The sequence below is a fragment of the Pempheris klunzingeri genome, chromosome 2, assembly GCF_042242105.1.
Source record: "Pempheris klunzingeri isolate RE-2024b chromosome 2, fPemKlu1.hap1, whole genome shotgun sequence".
NCBI classification, from domain to species: Eukaryota; Metazoa; Chordata; class Actinopteri; order Acropomatiformes; family Pempheridae; genus Pempheris; species Pempheris klunzingeri.
The window spans coordinates 1725626-1745872 of record NC_092013.1 but is presented as its reverse complement, the minus strand read 5'-3'; the positions used below and the strand labels follow the sequence as shown (position 1 = coordinate 1745872).

The following is a 20247-nucleotide window of genomic DNA, read 5'->3' as shown; positions in this document are numbered from 1 at the left end:
TCATGATCACGTGGAAAAGCTTATGTCACTGAAAGAATCTCCCCCCTCCTGTTAACCTTTTCCTCCTTTTGCATATACATTGGTTCCACCCTCCAGATATTCTACACACATCCACATTACATCCTTTTCATTCATCTTTCATTCATTTCCAAAACCCAATAATTTAACAACTTTACCAAAAATGGCCTGACTGCCAAACCCTCATATTACTTTAAAATGAACTTCACTTGAACCCAACAATCACTTGATTCCGATAATTATTTCCGCCAAGTTGCCCCAGAAACGGTGCAAACGCCAACATGTATTTGGTGCCACTGTGTAACGCAGAGTACTGAGCTCTGCGTATTGGTGCCACGTGTGAGGCAAGGTTCTGTTGGCAATATTCATTTTCAGTCTTTATGTTTTTAAGTCTATGTTTAACCACCAGTCTGCTACAGAAGTACATGTCCAGCTGTACATACAAACAAGTGCATCATTGTGAAAATCTAATCTAATTGAACAAAATTTAGCTAAAGCAGTTTGAGTGTTAGTTGTGAAACTGTGTATGACTGAGAACTACTGTGCTGCTAACCATTCAGGTTGAACTTAGGAACTGCAAGATTTTTGGTTCTGCATTTGAATATCACTTATTCAATGCAATTTTGTCAGTATTTGCTGTTAACCCAAGTGCTCCCTGTTTAAAGACAGTGTGCCACCAGCCCTGTGAACATAGAGAGCTGTTACAGCCGTGCATTTCAGCCTGACTAAGAAATAGGGCCTGAGACAGCCACAAAGTGCTACCAGCCCAAAGTTTAGTGCCGAGCTGTTCCTGCCACACGTTGCAGCTTGAGTCAACTTTAAGAGATGATTCTGACTGTTACTGCCTTTTAGTAACAGTCAGAATTGCATTTCAGTTGGTCTTTGTTAACATTTTGGTGAGCAAACTTATTTTGTGTAATCTTGCATTTACCTCAACTGGCCCAGTTTGCTACTGCCACCAGACCCACTAGATTGTGCAGAGCTACCCTCCTCCACAGGAAGCTACCCTCTAGTGTAGGCCACCACATTGTTTGGTTAGGTTAGTGTGCTGTCCAAACTACACTACAAGGTGTTTGCCAATGCAACAACACTGCCAACCACTCTTATCTTATCCATATGCTCCACACTGTACTCCAGGCCACAGTCTCCCTTTAGGAACTCCAGCTCGCATCTGGGCAGAACCTTTTGCTCTCCCAGCTCCACACCTTCATCTGAGAAGGTTGGCCACTCGGATGTCCTAGAGAAGCTTGTGTGAATGATGTCTATGTGTCCGGGGCACTCTAGGTTTGGTTATTCTTAGCATCCTAAAAAGTGTGTGTCCTGTCTATGGTCACCTAGGCATTTGTGAAGGTGAGGAAACGGCACAGGGGCTTTGTGTAATGGCTGCGTATTGACAGAAATACAGCCACTATGGTAACAGACTGCACAGCCTGCCAAGACACACTGATGTTTCCACCCTTTCAGTGGCCACCCACACCTTGGGAAAAGATCCAGGTGGACATCTGTGGAGAACTCCATCACCTATTGGCTGCATAAACTGGTTACTGGTAACTTTCTTGTGCTCTCATGTGCACATGCGCAAACTATCTAAAGAGTGACAGCCCTTTGTTACATCACACATCAATGCAAGCTGTGTGAGTGTGTTTCAGGTCAGAAGCACACACACACACAGTCAGTGAACTTAGTGTATAAAAAGCCTTCGCTCTAAATACCACAATCATATCAAACAGAGTCTTCTCCACATCAGAATCCACTGTCTGAGGTCAGTATTGATTTGTTTGCTTAATGGTATGCAGTGTTATAATAATGTTTGTTTCTAAATGATCCTTGCTGTATTTGATCAACATATATTGTATGTGTTTTGCTTCTGAAACAAGTTCATTGGATGCTGACATGAATTTCACAACTGGCAACATCAATGTGACAGGATCTGTGAATTACCAGAGCACGATGATGGTTGTTGGCATGAATGTGGCTGTTGTTGTCTGCATCCTCGGCATCACCATCAACTACATCAATGCCACAATGGTCCACACATTCAACAAGCATCATGTGTGTACACTGGTTTTTATTCAATAGAGACAGTTCATTCATTTAGGAGGTGAAGAGGTGATTATTACTGTGAAGTTAATAAACACACCTCTGCTCCCAAACAGCTAATTTTAAATTGTTCTTTACTTGTTGGAATTCAAGTTACTACAACAATGTTCAAGTTATTTTCAACATTATTTGTGCTTCAAAACATTTTTCTGCTAACTGATGCTTTACTTGTGTAAACTGCATGTCTACTTGGACATCAGCAAACCTTAATTCTCCTGCACCAAAGGCAATGTAGTAAACAGGGGACTAGGTGAGAAAGTAAAAAAGAGTAACTGATTAACTTGAACCTTCACTATCTTGTCTAAATATATGATAGCGAGCACAGTGTCCTAACAATAGGGGATTATCATAGTGGTTGGGATAAATGTGGATGACATTGCATGTAGTGCAAAAATAATTCAAAAGCCTTTTTAATGTATATGTAATGTAGACAAACCTAGAAAATGTAAACCTGTCCTTCAATATAAAAAAGTATCCCATTATTTTGGTCATCAGCACTGTATTTCTAGAGCCTGTAATTAGAGCTCAGTCATGTGTTGTCATTTCTTAGCATCCTCTTCTAGACTATATGTCTGCACAGTTATCTGCATAAAAGAGTGGCCACAGAAATGCAACGGTGACATGACCACCAGTGAAGGCTTATATAGTCTTTTTTTTATTTATTACTTAATACAGGACTGAATCACAGTAACAGCAACTGTAAACATCCATATACATTTTTACTTCACGATGACAATATGTGAATGCTGTTGCTAAACCTAAACTCTAACAGCAGAGATAAATATGGAAAACACATACAACAGGGGCTGAAGAAAAAGAAGAGAAACACTAATCATTACTGTTAGAAGTATGAGGGTAGGAGTAATATCATATGATCATACTTTTGAACTGTGTGTATGAATGTAGAGATGTGTAATATTCTATAGTGACCCCTGGTTCTGCTGCTCATTTCAGATCTTCAGGATGAACCCTCGTTTTATCCTTTTCATCCACCTTGTGTTGAACGACATGATCCAGCTGACGATCAGCATTACCCTCTTCATCTTCACCTACGTCTTCAGCACCCTCTTTGTGTCCCTTTGTTGCCTCCTCATCTTGCCAGCCATCTTCACCACACAGAACAGCCCTCTGAACCTAGCTTTTATGGCAGTAGAGTGCTACATGGCTGTCTGCATTCCCCTCCGCTACAACTACATATGTACAGTCAGGAGGACGTACATTGTAATTGGTTTAATCTGGGCAATGAGCTCACTTTCTGTCCTGCCAGATGTCTTCATCCTTTTGGCCACTGAACCTCTAAAATTTTTAAATTCAAGAGTGTACTGCCATAGGGATACAGTGTTTAGGAGCACCTATAGCCTAAAGAAGAGGAATGTATCCCACATATTGTTTCTGGTAATAGTTTGGCTCACTCTGTTCTACACTTACTTCAGAATTTTGATTGTTGCCAAAGCTGCTAATGCAGATGCCAAAAAAGCAAGAAACACTATCCTTCTTCATGGCTGTCAGGTGCTGTTGTGTATGATGGTCTATGTGCAACCTATGTTACATCAAGCTCTCGAAAACCTGTTCCCAGGAGGGGACAGATATATAAGCTTTGTTACTTTTATCTTAAACCAAATCCTCCCTCGCTTTGCAAGTCCTATTATCTATGGGCTCCGAGACATAACTTTCAGGAAGTACTTCAAAAGGTATCTCTTCTGTGCAGTAACCATGAACAGCCGTCCAAAGGCAATGCTGGGGATGCCATCATAAAAGAGTAAAAACTCTCTTAATGTGGGGATCAGTCTTTTATAATCAAGCAAATACATTATTGCATAATGTAAAAAATATATTAAAAAATTTTTAGCAAATAAAATAGCAACACATAATTGAGGTGGCGTAACACACACAAAGTGACAGGGTCAGTGAAACATCTGTTGTGTTTATTTGTGTTTATCAGGCAGTTCCACTTAGTGAAATGCTGTGCTGTTTAAGGCAGCAGTCATCAGAGCTAGGGATGCAAGTCTGCTCAAAATAAGAAACACATTTTTCCATAAAAAACTGAGATTCTTAGGAACACCATGTCTTTACCAAAACATTTATTATTGCTGTCCTTACTGTATATGTCATTATTTTGAGTGTATGTGATATTGAGGTATTGATAGTAATATGTATTTATGTAAAGATGGATTCTTATTCATTTTTGTATTCTATTTTTGTAAGATGTGAGTATAGATATTTAGTGCATCATATGACATATTCACACTTAGTGTTTGTGTATAGAGCAGGCACTATAACATGAATAGATGCAGGAAGACAGTGAGTAACATTATCACTACTGTCTGAATAGTGTGCAGTTGTTTAAATGATTAATCATAAATGTTAGTGAGCAGCTTTTTGCAATTATATAAATATTGTTCATGAACCACACTGGTCATGGCTGTCGTTGCTGCTGTATGCATGACAGTTTTATGACAGTCTGCTAGAAATAAACGTATGGAAAAGTCAGGAGACCTCCTGAAGTTGCAGCACACGTTAAGCTTAAGCATGTGATCTGAGGTTGCAGTCCACATCTGGTCTCATTTAAATCCACTGACCTCAGCACTCCAGTGTCTACCTACCTGTAGAGATCCCTCACACCTGCACTAACACTGGCAGGACTCTGTTCAGGTGTTAATGCACCTTTTTAAATGAGTGAGCTACAATCTGCCCTCAAACTGGAGTCACTCATCACCATTAGACAATTAAAACCTTATTACCTGAAGTCTTCACTGATTCTTGTAACTGCTTCAGGTGACCACTCTTTATTCTTGCTGTTGCTTAACCCTTTGAGGGTCTTCAGCACTTTCTAGTGTGTTATGATTTTTATTTTTAGCATATTTTATCAGTTTTTCATGCATATTGCTTATAATTTTGCAAGATGGTGAATTTTTCAGAGTTCTCATTTTTTTTCATGTATTTTTTGTGTATTTTAGACCATAAAATGATGCGCATCATGACAAAAACATGGCAATTTAAGGGTTAATTTTTTAAAAAACTAATTAAAATTTGATATGTATGATTAGGGCTGATGCTGGTCTAAAAAACTATTTTAAAAAAATTAAAAAAAAAGAAAGATTTTTAACATTTTTATGGCTTGTTTTTATGCATACACATTTATGTGTGTAAGGATCTTTAACGTGATTATTTCTGAGGACCTTCAAGGGGTTAATGTAGTGTTCTTGTGCAGTGTGTTGAAACACTGACTTAACATCAAGTTAAACTGGAGCTAATGAAGACAGAGTCGTAGTAAGGTTGACCATTTACTGTCACACTTCCTCATTAACATGCCGGTGAAAAATGTGAATATAACAATAAGTGACTTGAAAACATGAAATTAAAGCTGCAAGCAGCGTTGTAGGGTGTGCTGTCTTCAACCAACTGCGTCCTGTTGCCGGACACTGACCTTTCCATGCATTTGAGGTTTTTGACAGTGCATGAAGGAGTTACATGTCACTTCCTGTGTCCCCTATGTGGCGCTAGAGAACAGCCGCTAATCACATTCTATATTTCAGCATATGAAGTGTTGACTACACCGTGAAAATTTCATGCAAATCAAATGATGATTGCCACTAAAGTCTTACTTCCTGTTGCCACTAGACTGACTGTGGTTGCTAATTGGCATGTAGATGTTTTCAGGCTGGGACTCAATTAGCATGACAAGTTTGAAACAGATAAGATAATGTACACTGAAGATACAACAATTTCCTGTTTCATGGCGAACACAGCATCACCACGATGACAGCGTTCGACAAAACCTCAAGAGCTTCATAACTTAGCATCATCCACGTCTTGGGAATGTTTGGACCAAATTTGAGGTGTCTGTGGTTAACCTGCTGAGAGAGAGATGTCTGAGAATAAAACATGCACTTCCTCCTGCCACTAGGTGGCGCTATGACTATGGTTCAAAATTGGCCTGTACATGTCTTCAGAGCCGGACAGTCATGTGGTGAAGATAGGACCTTGTAGAGTGGAGTTACAGCACTTTTAATGCTCATGGCGAAAGTGAATTTTCGATCGAAATTCGCAAACTCACAGTTTTCACTACGGACCAACATCAACGTCTTGAGGCTTTCCTGACCAAATTTGAAGTGGATCTGGTCAACTGGCTCGTCTTTAGAAATCATAGCTTAAAACATAGCATTTCCTGTCGCCACCAGGTGGCACTATGACTGTAAACGAATTTTGACATGTAGACGTCTTCAGGGCGGGACTCTCATCAGACGTCAAGTTTGGTGCTGATTGGATCATGTACAGTCTAATTATTAACAACTTCCTGTTTCATGGCGAGACACTGATTTTTAAGCACTGATACAATTTCATACAACTTAATAATATTGCTACACTAAAAATCTTTGTCTGGAAAATACCCCATTACTTAGCTTTTATTAGAAAATGAATGGCATGCCACTGTGATCGTTTTCTGTGCAGACAGCGTAAATTACTATGCAGCCTCAGAGGGGTGCCTAAACTTTTTCATACGACTGTATGTTACATCAAGGTCTCACAAACCTGTTCCCAGGAGGGGACAGATATATAAGCTTTGTTATCTTTACCATAAACCAAATCCTCCCTCGCTTTGCAAGTCCAATCATCTATGGGCTCCGAGACATAACTTTCAGGAAGTACTTCAAAAGGTATCTCTTCTGTGCAGTAACCATGAACAGCCGTCCAAAGACAGTGCTGAGGATGCCATCATAAAAATAGCTCTAAAAACTCTCTTAATGTGGGGATCAGTCTTTTATAATCAAGCAAATACATTATTGCATAATGTAAAAAATATATTAAGAGAATTTTTGTATGAGGGTAGGAGTAATACAGTTGTATGAAAAAGTTTGGGCACCCCTGACAATTTCCATTATTTTCATTTCTAAATCATGAGGTGTTTGGATCAGCAATTTCATTTTGATTTATCAAATAACTGATGGACACAGTAATATTTCAGTAGTGAAATGAGTTTTATTGGATTAACAGAAAATGTGCAATATGCATCAAAACAAAATTAGACAGGTGCATAAATTTGGGCACCCCAACAGAAAAATCACATCAATATTTGGTAGAGCCTCCTTTTGCCAAAATAACAGCCTCTAGACGGTTCTTATAGCCCCTAATCAGTGTCTGGATTCTGGATGAAGGTATTTTCGACCATTCCTCCTTACAAAACATCTCCAGTTCAGTTCGGTTTGATGGTTGCCGAGCATGGACAGCCCGCTTCAAATCATCCCACAGATTTTCAATAATATTCAGGTCTGGGGACTGGGATGGCCATTCCAGAACATTGTACTTGTTCCTCTGCATGAATTCCTGAGTAGATTTTGAGCAGTGTTTTGGCTCGTTGTCTTGTTGAAATATCCAGCCCCGGTGTAACTTCAACTTTGTGACTGATTCTTGAACATTATTCTCAAGAATCTGCTGATATTGAGTGGAATCCATGTGACCCTCAACTTTAACAAGATTCCCAGTACCAGCACTGGCCACACAACCCCACAGCATGATGGAACCTCCACCAAATTTTACTGTGGGTAGCAAGTGTTTTTCTTAGAATGCTGTCTTCTTTTGCCGCCATGCATAACGCCCCTTGTTATGACCAAATAACTCAATCTTTGTTTCATCAGTCCACAGCACCTTATTCCAAAATGAAGCTGGCTTGTCCAAATGTGCTTTTGCATACCTCAAGCGACTCTGTTTGTGGCGTGTGTGCAGAAAAGGCTTCTTCTGCATCACTCTCCCATACAGCTTCTCCTTGTGCAAAGTGCGCTGAATTGTTCAACGATGCACAGTGACACCATCTGCAGCAAGATGACGTTGTAGGTCTTTGGAGGTGGTCTGTGGGTTGTCTTTGACCGTTCTTACCATCCTTCGCCTTTGCCTCTCTGATATTTTTCTTGGCCTGCCACTTCTGGCCTTAACAACAACTGTGCCTGTGGTCTTCCATTTCCTCACTATGTTCCTCACAGTGGAAACTGACAGCTGAAATCTCTGAGATAGCTTTTTGGAGCCTTCCCCTAAACCATAACATTGAACAATCTTTGTTTTCAGGTCATTTGAGAGTTGTTTTGAGGCCCCCATGTTGCCACTCTTCAGAGGAGATTCAAAGAGAAGAACAACTTGCAATTGGCCACCTTAAATACCTTTTTCTCATAATTGGATTCACCTGTCCATGAAGTTCAAGGCTTAATGAGCCCACCAAACCAATTTTGTGTTCCAATTTATCAGTGCTAAGTAGTTACAGGTATTCAAATCAGCAAAATGACAAGGGTGCCCAAATTTTTGCACAGCCTATTTTTCACATCTGATACAATTTCATACAACTTAATAATATTGCTACACTAAAAATCTTTGTCTGGAAAATACCCCATTACTTAGCTTTTATTAGAAAATGAATGGCATGCCACTGTGATCGTTTTCTGTGCAGACAGCGTAAATTACTATGCAGCCTCAGAGGGGTGCCTAAACTTTTTCATACGACTGTATGTTACATCAAGGTCTCACAAACCTGTTCCCAGGAGGGGCAAGATATATAAGCTTTGTTATCTTTACCATAAACCAAATCCTCCCTCGCTTTGCAAGTCCAATCATCTATGGGCTCCGAGACATAACTTTCAGGAAGTACTTCAAAAGGTATCTCTTCTGTGCAGTAACCATGAACAGCCGTCCAAAGACAGTGCTGAGGATGCCATCATAAAAGAGCTCTAAAAACTCTCTTAATGTGGGGATCAGTCTTTTATAATCAAGCAAATACATTATTGCATAATGTAAAAAATATATTAAAAGAATTTTTGCAATACAGTGAGACCAACCAGCTCATCTGTCATATAACAATCACTGCATCAGTATTTATTGGACAAACACGTTTCCATCACCTTTTGGCTGCATAAACTGCTTATGGACTGGACTGGTCTCCATAAATTAACTGTCTTAAACAGTTTTTTGTTACATGATGTCGGCCCACACAACAGTTTTAGAACAAGCTGTTCAAAATAAATTCATGTGCAGCAGAGGGAGGGGTTCAAAGTTGTTTCGGAAAGTGCACATGCGCAAACTATTTGGAGTGACAGCCCTTTGTTACATCACACATCAATGCAAGCTGTGTGAGTGTGTTTCAGGTCAGAAGCACACACACACACATAGTCAGTGAACTTAGTGTATAAAAAGCCTTCGCTCTAAATACCACAATCATATCAAACAGATTCTTCTCCACATCAGAATCCACTGTCTGAGGTCAGTATTGATTTGTTTGCTTAAAAAATGTTTTGCAATGTTATAATAATGTTTGTTTCTGAATTATCCTTGCTGTATTTGATCAACATATATTGTATGTTTTTTGCTTCTGAAACAAGTTCATTGGATGCTGACATGAATTTCACAACTGGCAACATCAATGTGACAGGATCTGTGAATGGCCGGGGCACGTTTGTGGTTGTTGGCATGAATTTGACTGTTATTGTCCTCGGCATCACCATCAACTACATCAATGCCACAATGGTCCACACATTCAACAAGCATCATGTGTGTACACTGGTTTTTATTCAATAGAGACAGTTCATTCATTTAGGAGGTGAAGAGGTGATTATTACTGTGAAGTTAATAAACACACCTCTGCTCCCAAACAGCTCATTTTAAATTGTTCTTTACTGTGTTGGAATTCAAGTTACTACAACAATGTTCAAGTTATTTTCCACATTATTTGTGCTTCAACACGTTTTTCTGCTAACTGATGCTTTACTTGTGTAAACTGCATGTCTACTTGGACATCAGCAAACCTTAATTCTCCTGCAACAAAGGCAACAATCGGTAATTATGTTATAACTAACTGATCCAATCATATAAATGATTTTGTCACAAAATTTCATTGGATTATCAAAGTGGTCAGAGATAAATGTGGATGACATGTCATATAGTCCAAAAATATCATTTAAAAGAAGCTCTTTTAATATAAATGTAATGTAGACAAACAATTTGAACCCATCCTGTAACATAAAAAGAGTCCAATTATTTTGGTTATCAGCACTACTTTTTTTAGTGCCTGTAATTTGCTTTATATTTCACTTTTAACATGGCAAACAGACAAGTAGGTGGGAACACCAATTCAGTATTTATTCAACTTGAATCTTTCACTCTTATCAGTTCTATAATAGAAGGAAACAGTCATCTCTTAGCATGCTCTCCCAATGACTCATATGATCATACTTTTGAACTGTGTGTATGAATGTAGAGATGTGTAATATTCTATAGTGACCCCTGGTTCTGCTGCTCATTTCAGATCTTCAGGATGAACCCTCGTTTTATCCTTTTCATCCACCTTGTGTTGAACGACATGATCCAGCTGACGACCAGCATTACCCTCTTCATCTTCACCTACGTCTTCCGCACCGTCTTTGTGTCCCTTTGTTGCCTCCTCATCTTGCCAGCCATCTTCACCACACAGAACAGCCCTCTGAACCTAGCTTTTATGGCAGTAGAGTGCTACATGGCTGTCTGCATTCCCCTCCGCTACAACTACATATGTACAGTCAGGAGGACGTACATTGTAATTGGTTTAATCTGGGCAATGAGCTCACTTTCTGTCCTGCCAGATGTCTTCATCCTTTTGGCCACTGAACCTCTAAAATTTATAAATTCAAGAGTGTTCTGCCATAGGGATACAGTGTTTAGGAGCACCTATAGCCTAAAGAAGAGGAATGTATCCCACATATTGTTTCTGGTAATAGTTTGGCTCACTCTGTTCTACACTTACTTCAGAATTTTGATTGTTGCCAAAGCTGCAAATGCAGATGCCAAAAAAGCAAGAAACACTATCCTTCTTCATGGCTGTCAGGTGCTGTTGTGTATGATGGTCTATGTGCAACCTATGTTACATCAAGGTCTAAAAAACCTGTTCCCAGGAGGGGACAGATATATAAGCTTTGTTATCTTTACCATAAACCAAATCCTCCCTCGCTTTGCAAGTCCTATTATCTATGGGCTCCGAGACATAACTTTCAGGAAGTACTTCAAAAGGTATCTCTTCTGTGCAGTAACCATAAACAGCCGTCCAAAGACAGTGCTGAGGATGCCATCATAAAAGAGCTGTGGTGATTTGTGGAGATCAGTCTTTTATAATCAAGCACATACATTATTGCATAATGTAAAATATATATTAAAAGAATTTTAGCAAATAAAATAATTGATGTGGCGTAACACACACAAAGTGAAACGGTCAGTGAAACATCTGTTGTTGTGTTTATTTGTGTTTATCAGGCATTTACACTTAGTGAAATGCTGTGCTGTTTAAGGCAGCAGTCATCAGAGCTAGGGATGCAAGAAGTGCAAGAATTAGTTGACAGGGTAGCAGGTAGGCAGGCACTCCACACCCTTGTCCCCTTACCACTCATTATGGGTACAACCCAAACAAAAAAGCATGCATCCCTGGCTGGGATGTGACACCTGCTCACTGAGGTAACTCAGCACAGTTTTGTCCATCCCCAGCTCCTTGCATGCAAAGAACCACCTGAATATGAATTATGCAGCTAGACGAATCCATTGACTCAATCACTTCAATGACAGCTCTCGAACTGAGACAACTGAATATGATGGCCCACCGCTTGCTCTCTGCCTGTCCCCCTCTGGTGCGCCTGGTTGTAATGGACCAAGGCCCAAAGACATCGAGCCCCAAAATATGTGAAAGGAGGGCAGGTTTTGAGACGTTCAGGTGGTAGGTTTGCCATATGTTGTTCTTCGAGCTTCCCAAGTAGCTTTCGGCAGGTTATACATTTGTGGAGGACTGAATTAATTAGCCTCTTGCCACCCAAGATCCTCCGTCAGGTGGCGACCCTGGTGTTTCACCTGCACATGGTAATGTCGTACGAGCAGTAGGGAGACCTTACTGTCTTTGGTCAGGATTATTGGGTTATTTTCTGCAGGTATAAGGTGGGACTGCTTCAGCCGGCCTCCAACACAGATGAGGTCGTCTTCCAAGATTGGGCTAAGCTTCTGCAAGGGGCTGTTTTTGTACCTATGGTCGAATTTCTGAGTCTTTTTCAGGTTCAATAAGCTCAAACTTCGCACTGGTTTGATTTGTCTCTGCAGATGGTTGACACAGGAATGAGGGACCAGTGAACCATGAACTCTGTGCAAGGTGGGATGCAGGTAAGCATCTCGATGCATGGTCTGCTGAGTTTTCCACTGTTCGTACGTAGTGCCATTGTTCTGGTTAGGAGGATTGACGGATACGTTGGACTCTGTTATGGACGTATGTGTAGAAACGTTTTGTCTCGTTACAAATGTACCCGAGCACCACTTTACTGTCAGTAGAGAAGTTGATAGCATCCAATTTCAGGTCTAGCTCTTCTTGAATAAGATCAGCCATCTCTACTGCAAGAACAGCAGCACAGAGCTCAAGCCTTGGGATTGTAGGCTCAGACTGGGGCGCTAGTTTGGCCTTGCCCATAATGAGTCCTACTTCAGCCTTTCCATTCTTCTGAACTGCTTTCAGGTAGGCCATGGAACCAATAGCCTTGGTCGAGGCATCTGAGAATACACACAATTCTGTATGCACAGCTTCAGTGAGTGAGGTTGCTGAGCATCCCAGCCGGATGGTTCAGAGGTTCGAAGTTCCCTGAGGAGGACACTTCCCTGGATCGTGACAGGAGCCAGCAGACCAAGGGGATCAAAAATGCTGTTGACTGTAGAGAGGACTCCATGTCGAGTAAATGGTTTGATGGAGGTTGATGCAGAGTAGGTGAACGTGTCTGATGTGATTTCCCACAGTAGACCTAAGCTCAGCTGTGTGGGTGCTGTTTCTCCACCTAAATCCAGGTCCTTGATGACTGGAACACAATCTTCCGGCAGGAAGGCTTTGATGACTGCTGGACAGTTTGATACAAATTTGTGTAAGCGGAGGTTTGACTCAGCAAATGAGGCCTGTGTTCGTCGATATCTCGATTGCCTCTGCTTCAGATGGTAATGACACCAAGCCATTATCCACGTAAAAGTGCCTCTCGACAAACTTCACTGTGGCAGCACCGTGCTCCTGAGCACCTCCTGCGATGGCTCTTGGCAGCCCATAAACAGCTACAGCAGGAGAGGGCAAATTGCCAAAAACATGCGATACTCAATGACTGGCTTGGCTTACTGAGGTCATTGTCCTGGTGCCATAAAAAGCCGAGAAGTTGCAGTGGCAACTCTCTCCTTGCGGAAGCGAAGAAGGACACCTAGGAGGGAGTTGTTAAGGTCGGGACCTGTTAGGAGCACGTCATTGAGGGAGACACCGGTGTATTGGGCACTAGAGTCAAAAACTACCCTAATCTGATTGGGTTTTTGTGGGTGGTATACTCCAAATGACGGTAGATACCAGCACTCCTCACCTTCTTTCAATGGCGGTGATACCTCAGCATGACCATTAGCAAGGATCTTCTTCATGAATGCCACATACTGTTCCTGCATCTCAGGTTTCCTCTTGAAATGTTGTTGCAGAGATGCAAACCGCTTGACTGCCTGCTCTCTGTTGTTTGGCAAAAGCTGGCGTGGTTCTTTGAAAGGCAATGGGGTGACCCAGTTGTTGGCATCGTCTCTGTAGACATTTGTGTCATAGATCTTCAGGAACTGGACGTCCTCTACTGATGGAGCAGGTTTGTTGTCATGCGAAGTGAGCGTCATGTGGTCCATTTACCTGTTGCCTGAACTTGTGTGCTCTAAGCGCATCTCTTCCGAGTAGCAAGAGTATCTCCGCTTCTGGGTCCAATTCTGGAATGTGTTTGGTGATGTGACGGAGATGAGGCTGGTGCAAAACTGTGCTGGGTGTTGGGATCTCAGCCCGATTGTTAGGAATCTCAGGTTTGCTTCCTTGCCATAAGTTTCTATGATGCCAGAGCACGTTTTGAGATGGTACAAGATTGGTTTGCTCTGCACACTGAACAGCTCGAAGAACTCTGGTCTGGCTAAAGAGCGATTGCTCTGGTCATCAAGAGTCACAGGCTTTAATGGCTTTGTGCTTGGAACCCTTAGGGTAGATCTTTGCGTGGCAGATCTTTGAGCATGACCTCGACCGCAAACTTCTGTGCAGCTTGTTCTAACGTCAACTAAACTAGAACAGTCTTCTTCCTCCCTGCCGTTCTGTTGTGGTGGCGGAGGAGCCTTGATGTGTTGAGGTGATGGCCCAGGATGCATGGCTGCATCATGATTGGTGCTTTCACACTCAGAGCACTTCACAGAAAATTTGCAGTGTTTGGCAAGGTGAGAGGTTGATGAACAACACTTGAAACATATCCCTTTCTCCTTAAGGAAGGCCTTTCTTTCGTCGATGGATTTATTTCTGAATGTCCTGCATTTTTTGAGTGGATGTGGTTTGTTGTGTAGTGGGCAGTTCTTGTTAGGGTCATTATTGGTTGTATTTTATGCACTGTGACGGTCTTGTTGGTGTTAAAATTCTTCACTGGATTTTTCTGGTTTTGTGAGGTTTGTGTTGCAGCTTTGACGAATGAAGCTAGGGTCGTTTCGCTTCTACGCCTCATAGCATACAAAGTTACAAAAAATAATCAAAAGGAGGGAAGCGACCATTGTTGTCTTCTTTGTACCATGACCCAGATGGCATCCACTTCTCCTGAAGCCCATATGGAAGCTTGTCCACAATTGGTCCAATTCCACGGGAGGTATCCAGATATGACAGGCCAGTGACATATCCATCCTCCTTGGCACCTCGTATCTCCATTAGCAAGTCTCCAAGTTCACGATGTGGTCCTTGGCAGAAACCTTTGGAAAACTGTCCAACCTCTGAAATAGTGTTCAATTATTTCAGGTGCAGCATAGCAGTCACGTAATCTCTCCCATGCCTTTTGTAGAGCTACGTTGGGGTTATTCACATGCACTGAGTGTATGCGTCTCACTTGATCGCTGGACTCTTTTCCTAGTCATTTGGTCATGAGATCCAATTCTTGGGTTGCTGTGAGGTGAACTTCAGTCGCTGCATTGGTGAATGAGGACTGCCATGCACGGAAATTCTCTGGTTTATCATCGAACTGGTACAGTCCTGATGTAACAAGATCTCGTCATGCCAAATACTGTGCCAAGGGGTCTGGGGGAGGTGGTGTGCTAACTGGAAGCATGCTTCGGGGTGTATATGACTGAGCATGTCCATTCGTGGGATATTTTGCCCTTTCGACCTCAGACTTTGACTGAACGCCGGCTGGCTCAGGTAGGTTTGTTGCAGGTAACTGTGTTTCATCACCCTTTCCAGACTTGAACTCGTTGTTGGTAGGTTGTAGTTCTGTAATATTCTCAGTTGGATGCCATGTCTGGAAGCTGTCATGTAATTCTACATGCACTGGGGGTTTTACAGGAGAAGCTGATAATTGCGGGGAGGGAAGCTGATTCTGGAAGTCAATTTGGGATTGAACATATTCACTGGTGCGTTGTAATCTAGCCTTTTTTGATTCAGATTCCCCACTTCCCATAATTGCATGCATTTCTGCAGCGTCTTCAAACTGCATCTGCTTCTCTATTTAGCGTCAGCACTTCCAACTCTGTGTCTATTCTGGCTGTTTCCAACTGATTTTGAGCTTCTCTGGTAGCCTTTTCCAATTTCAGGTTAGCCTCCTGGTTAGCGTATGATGCTCTCACCATAGCAGCTTCTGCTTTAGCTCTGGCGTGGGCTGCACTCGCCGATGATGCTGGCGTCTTGCTGCTCGCAGCACTGAATACAGACGACTTGTTGCTCGTTGCCATCTTGACCGAAAGGACCAAAGGCCTGGGTGAACACGTTAACCAGTATCAATGTGCACAGCAATTAAATAGAAAGAAATGCTGAACAATATGTTGAAAGGCTGACTTGGACGTCAGTTAGCATGGCTAAGGTAAAAGTTTTGAAGCATTCAGATCAGCTCTATAATTATATATTAGTAACTGCTTTGCCAGCAGGTTGTGTGTTCTGTTGGTTACACTTTAAGATTATTATTACCTGTGTTTATTATGCATATTGTTCAGCCTTACTATGAAACTACAATGAGAGTTTCTCAGTTTCAAGTGTAGCACAGTTACAGCAGCATGTAAAAAGATCATTTGTCTTTGAAATGATTGTGGTTTTGTTCACTTTTTGTTTATGTTGCAGTAGCGATGACAATTTTAAAAACGTGTTTTGTTCTGTTTAACCGTCTTAAACTATCTTAAACAGAGGTTGCATCATTGCAATTATGGAATCAACAAGCATAGCTCATATGTAAAAGCACAACGGAATCCTGATATGAACACACACACACACACACACACACAGTATGGGCTCAACGTATATAAACTCCTTGCACTGACATTCAGCAGGTGGGTGTTATGTGAGGTAGGTTCACTGCTTTTATATTGACACTGTTTGGACTGAAAATGAAAAAACTGTATTATCGTCTAAATCATTGTGTTTTGCTGAATTGCTGCTTCTGTCACTCTGCGTACAAGTGAAGCGAGTTTAATGAAGGTTATGTTCTGAATATTCAGTAATATAGGAAACAGTTTTTTACAGTGGTAGCATTTGATCTAAGGGGATTTGCAGCCAAGCAGCCGAGCTCTACCATCTGCTCTGAAATAGATAGTTAGGTTTAACAATAACTTCAACAGTTTAGAGCGTAGCAAGAACACACTCCACAAAGGGGCAGGAAATGTCAAACTGTGTTTTAAAGGAACATTTGAAAGGAATTAGATCAAGCAGAGAACAGTTTAATCTATTGATTCAGTGTGTCTCATGGTATCTTTGTTATCGTCAGATCCTCAGAACACTGAATTATTTCTGAATATCTTATAATTACAGGTTCATTTCCAGACAATCTATAAAATGATTATTTCAGACAGGAAGGATTTTGCCTTCCACAACATGAATTCTTCATCCATCAATGGCACCTCAGCTGTAGCTGGGAACCAGCGGGACACCTTCACCACTGCTGTGATCAAGAATGTGATCGTCACAGCCCTCTGCATCTTCATCAACTACATCAATGGGACTCTGGTCCACACCTTCAGAAAGCACCAGGTCTGACATGTGCCATTGTTTTCACACTAAATATGTACAAGTAGGAGTCAGCAGGAGAGTGGATTTCACACGCACTACATCTCTCTGCCTTTCTCTTCAAATCCTCCTCTGTCCCACTCAGCTGTAGGCAAACAGGGGGTGTGACATTCATATTACAATGTCTGTTGTCTATGTCTATTCTATTCTATTGTTTTCAGAGAAAAGAAACGAGATAAGCTAGTCAGGAGTGTGCAATGTAAATATCCAGGTTGTTTCGCTGGAGATTATCAGCCTGAAGCAAAGCACTGGCATTGAAAAAGTAAAGTAAAGTAAAAATGTTACTCCAAGGCAAAACTGCTTGCAGCGACATCATCATATATTAATCTGATCTGTTGTTAAGCATCATTCGGTTCTATTCAGAGAAAACGTGCCTTTAAATCTGTGCTTTTCCTTCTTATTCTATACTGTGGGCTCGACATTACTAGATGGCACATGTGCTGTTATTTACAGAAAACCTCTGATCTCTGAACTATTGATCTTTTATTTTGTCTTATATTTTTTATTAAATTTGCCCTAATTATTAGCGCTCTACTACTACTTACTAAAAGGCAGTAATATAGAATCCATGATTTAGTGTTTAGTTGGGAAAAAGGAGTATTTTACTGCAAATCACTTGTTCACTTGTTTTTTTTACAGACATGTGACAGTAATTGTTTAATATTTGAGCAAAATTCTTTCGAAAAAAAAAAAAGAAAATGCAAATAGTATCTGGCTTCAGTTCACTTAATAAAACCAGTTTAGAAGTTTTTTATGAAATGGTAAAATTCATTTATTTCCATTGTAAACCCTGGACCTGTTCTGGGGGCTCTGGATGTCTTTTCTATTTCCTTTTTAGAAACAAAAGCACCAGCTTGAAAAATATGAGCTTGAGAAGGCAACACATGACTAATTTGTGATTATTGAAATGATCTTCAATGCTGACACTCCATCAACACTAATTCTGTCCTCCAGATCTTCACTTCAAACCCTCGTTACATTCTGTTCATCCACCTGGTGATAAATGACATAATGCAGCTGGCTCTGTCGACTCTTCTCCACATCATCAGCTACGCCCTTTACACCATCAACGTCTCCCTCTGCCTCATCCTGTTGATCATCACCGTCCTCACCACCCTCAACACTCCGCTGAATCTGGCCAGCATGGCGGTCGAGTGCTACATCTCCATCTGCATCCCCCTCCGTCACGTCCAGATCTGTACGGTCAGGAAAACCTACATCCTGATTGGTTTGATCTGGGCAGTGAGTTCACTGTCTATCCTACCGGACGTCTTCGTCCTCCTGGCCACTGAGCCGCTGCAGTTTTTTCACTCTAATTTGTTTTGTGCCAGAGATTATGTGTTCAGGAGCGCTTACAGCCTGAAGAAGAGGGATGCTTCACACATTGTTTTTCTGGCCCTGGTGTGGCTCACACTCTTCTACACCTACTTCAGGATTCTTATTGCTACCAAGGAAGTGGCTGCAGACAACAAAAAGGCCAGAAACACTATTCTCCTTCATGGTTTTCAGTTGCTGTTATGTATGCTTACATATGTGAGACCCATGTTTGAACAAAGTCTGCTCTACTTGTTGCCCAAACAGTACCTGGCCATACGCTTTGCCACATATATCATTGTCCAGATCCTGCCACGGTTTGTGAGCCCCATCGTCTACGGACTACGAGACCGGACCTTCAGGAAATATGTGAGAAGTTACCTGCTCTGTACGGTGAACATAAGCATCCACAAAGAGACTGTGACCATGTCGAACAGAAGGCCCACTATGAAATCGCTGTGAGAGTTCCTCAGTTTATAAACGGAGTCTTACAAAATTAATTCCAACAAATATGGGAGCTGAAATTCTAAGGGAATATATATAATATTAGTAAAATAAACAAGTTTTTAAATCTCAGATACATTTTGTATGAAATATTTTGTATGTTATAAAAGCTAATCAATTCTAAACTGTTATTAATCTTAATGTTATTGGGTCTGAGCTGATAATTAGGACATTGTCTGTTTACAGTGAAAACACTGTTAGTACTCGATTACATATCTTTGGCAACAAGCCTGGGGCCAAACTTCCTGGGTTGCCCATGATATCTAATGTGGTGCTAACAGAGAGAAGCTGCTCTAAGTCACGGACACGTCTTTCTAGAAGTCTGCAGCAGTATAGCAGTTTACACAAGCCTCTGATTGTTTAGTCAAATGGTTCGTCCCGCTGTAACGCCTCCCCTGCTTCCTGCTTCCTGCTTCCTGGTCTATTTTCCTCTAAATGGGAACTTAATTTACGAAATGAACATCACGCTGTGTTGAAACTAGTGACTGAGACCATAAACTCTTTAGGAAAATGTTTGCCGAGTTAATAAATGAGGTAAGAAGTCGTCTCTCTCATGTAGTTCTGGGGCGGGAGTCATGCAAAGGAGGCTGCGGTGCATCATTACGCCACAATTTCAGACCTGTCCAAAAAATCCTGAACACAAAAGTGGTGAAAATGACGGTAAGGGTCTAACTCCACAACGGTCAGGTCACATGACCTTTACACTGATTTTTAACTCAAATCAAACTGCGATGCCTGTTTGTCATCTAACTAGATCAAACTGTTGAAATTAAGAAAATGCATGAATAAATAAAACCACTAATAAACTTTTATAGGAAACTGAGCTAGTGGAAGCAAAACTTAATGTGGCAACACATCAATTCAGATCAGTGGTGTGAGAGAGAGAGAGTGAAAGGAAATTCACATCACAGGATGAAAAACTCTGCTTCGACCTTTCCACATCCACATGACTGTTGTTAACTACCATCATCATCATCATCATCAGCAGCAGCATCATCTAGATGGCAACAAACTCATCTGAGTGCTGTTCCAAAGCCTTTATAAAGGCTCGTCGGTGAAGCTGTGAGCCTTCGGTGTCTGACCTGGACTCAGGTAGGTGTAGAGGACGGAGATGGTGCTGAGGTGACTGGAGTCTTTAAGACTTAACTCTCTGCATGTTGGCAGTTATTTCATCTTTAAATTTAGATTGAAATGGTTTAAATGTAATCAGATCATTTGAATATAGTAACATTTTGTAGTAGTTGATGCTCATATATATATATACATAT

The 20247-nt window shown here is 41.2% G+C and overlaps 3 protein-coding genes across 3 annotated transcripts; all 3 read left to right on the top strand.

Annotated features, from left to right (window-relative positions):
- The first annotated feature begins 1992 nt into the window (after positions 1 to 1992).
- On the top strand, positions 1993 to 3873 carry LOC139219915 (odorant receptor 131-2-like). Its single transcript, XM_070851927.1, has 2 exons — positions 1993 to 2070; positions 3073 to 3873. Exons 1-2 carry the CDS (start codon positions 2044 to 2046, stop codon positions 3871 to 3873), a joined length of 828 nt encoding a protein of 275 aa, XP_070708028.1. The 5' UTR covers positions 1993 to 2043.
- Positions 3874 to 9576: 5703 nt separating this feature from the next.
- On the top strand, positions 9577 to 11203 carry LOC139219905 (odorant receptor 131-2-like). Its single transcript, XM_070851916.1, has 2 exons — positions 9577 to 9648; positions 10403 to 11203. Exons 1-2 carry the CDS (start codon positions 9622 to 9624, stop codon positions 11201 to 11203), a joined length of 828 nt encoding a protein of 275 aa, XP_070708017.1. The 5' UTR covers positions 9577 to 9621.
- Positions 11204 to 16969: 5766 nt separating this feature from the next.
- On the top strand, positions 16970 to 18937 carry LOC139219885 (odorant receptor 131-2-like). The gene is made up of 2 exons (XM_070851893.1): positions 16970 to 17125; positions 18116 to 18937. The coding sequence occupies exons 1-2, from the start codon at positions 16970 to 16972 to the stop codon at positions 18935 to 18937; spliced, it is 978 nt and encodes a 325-aa protein (XP_070707994.1).
- The last annotated feature ends 1310 nt before the right edge of the window (positions 18938 to 20247 follow it).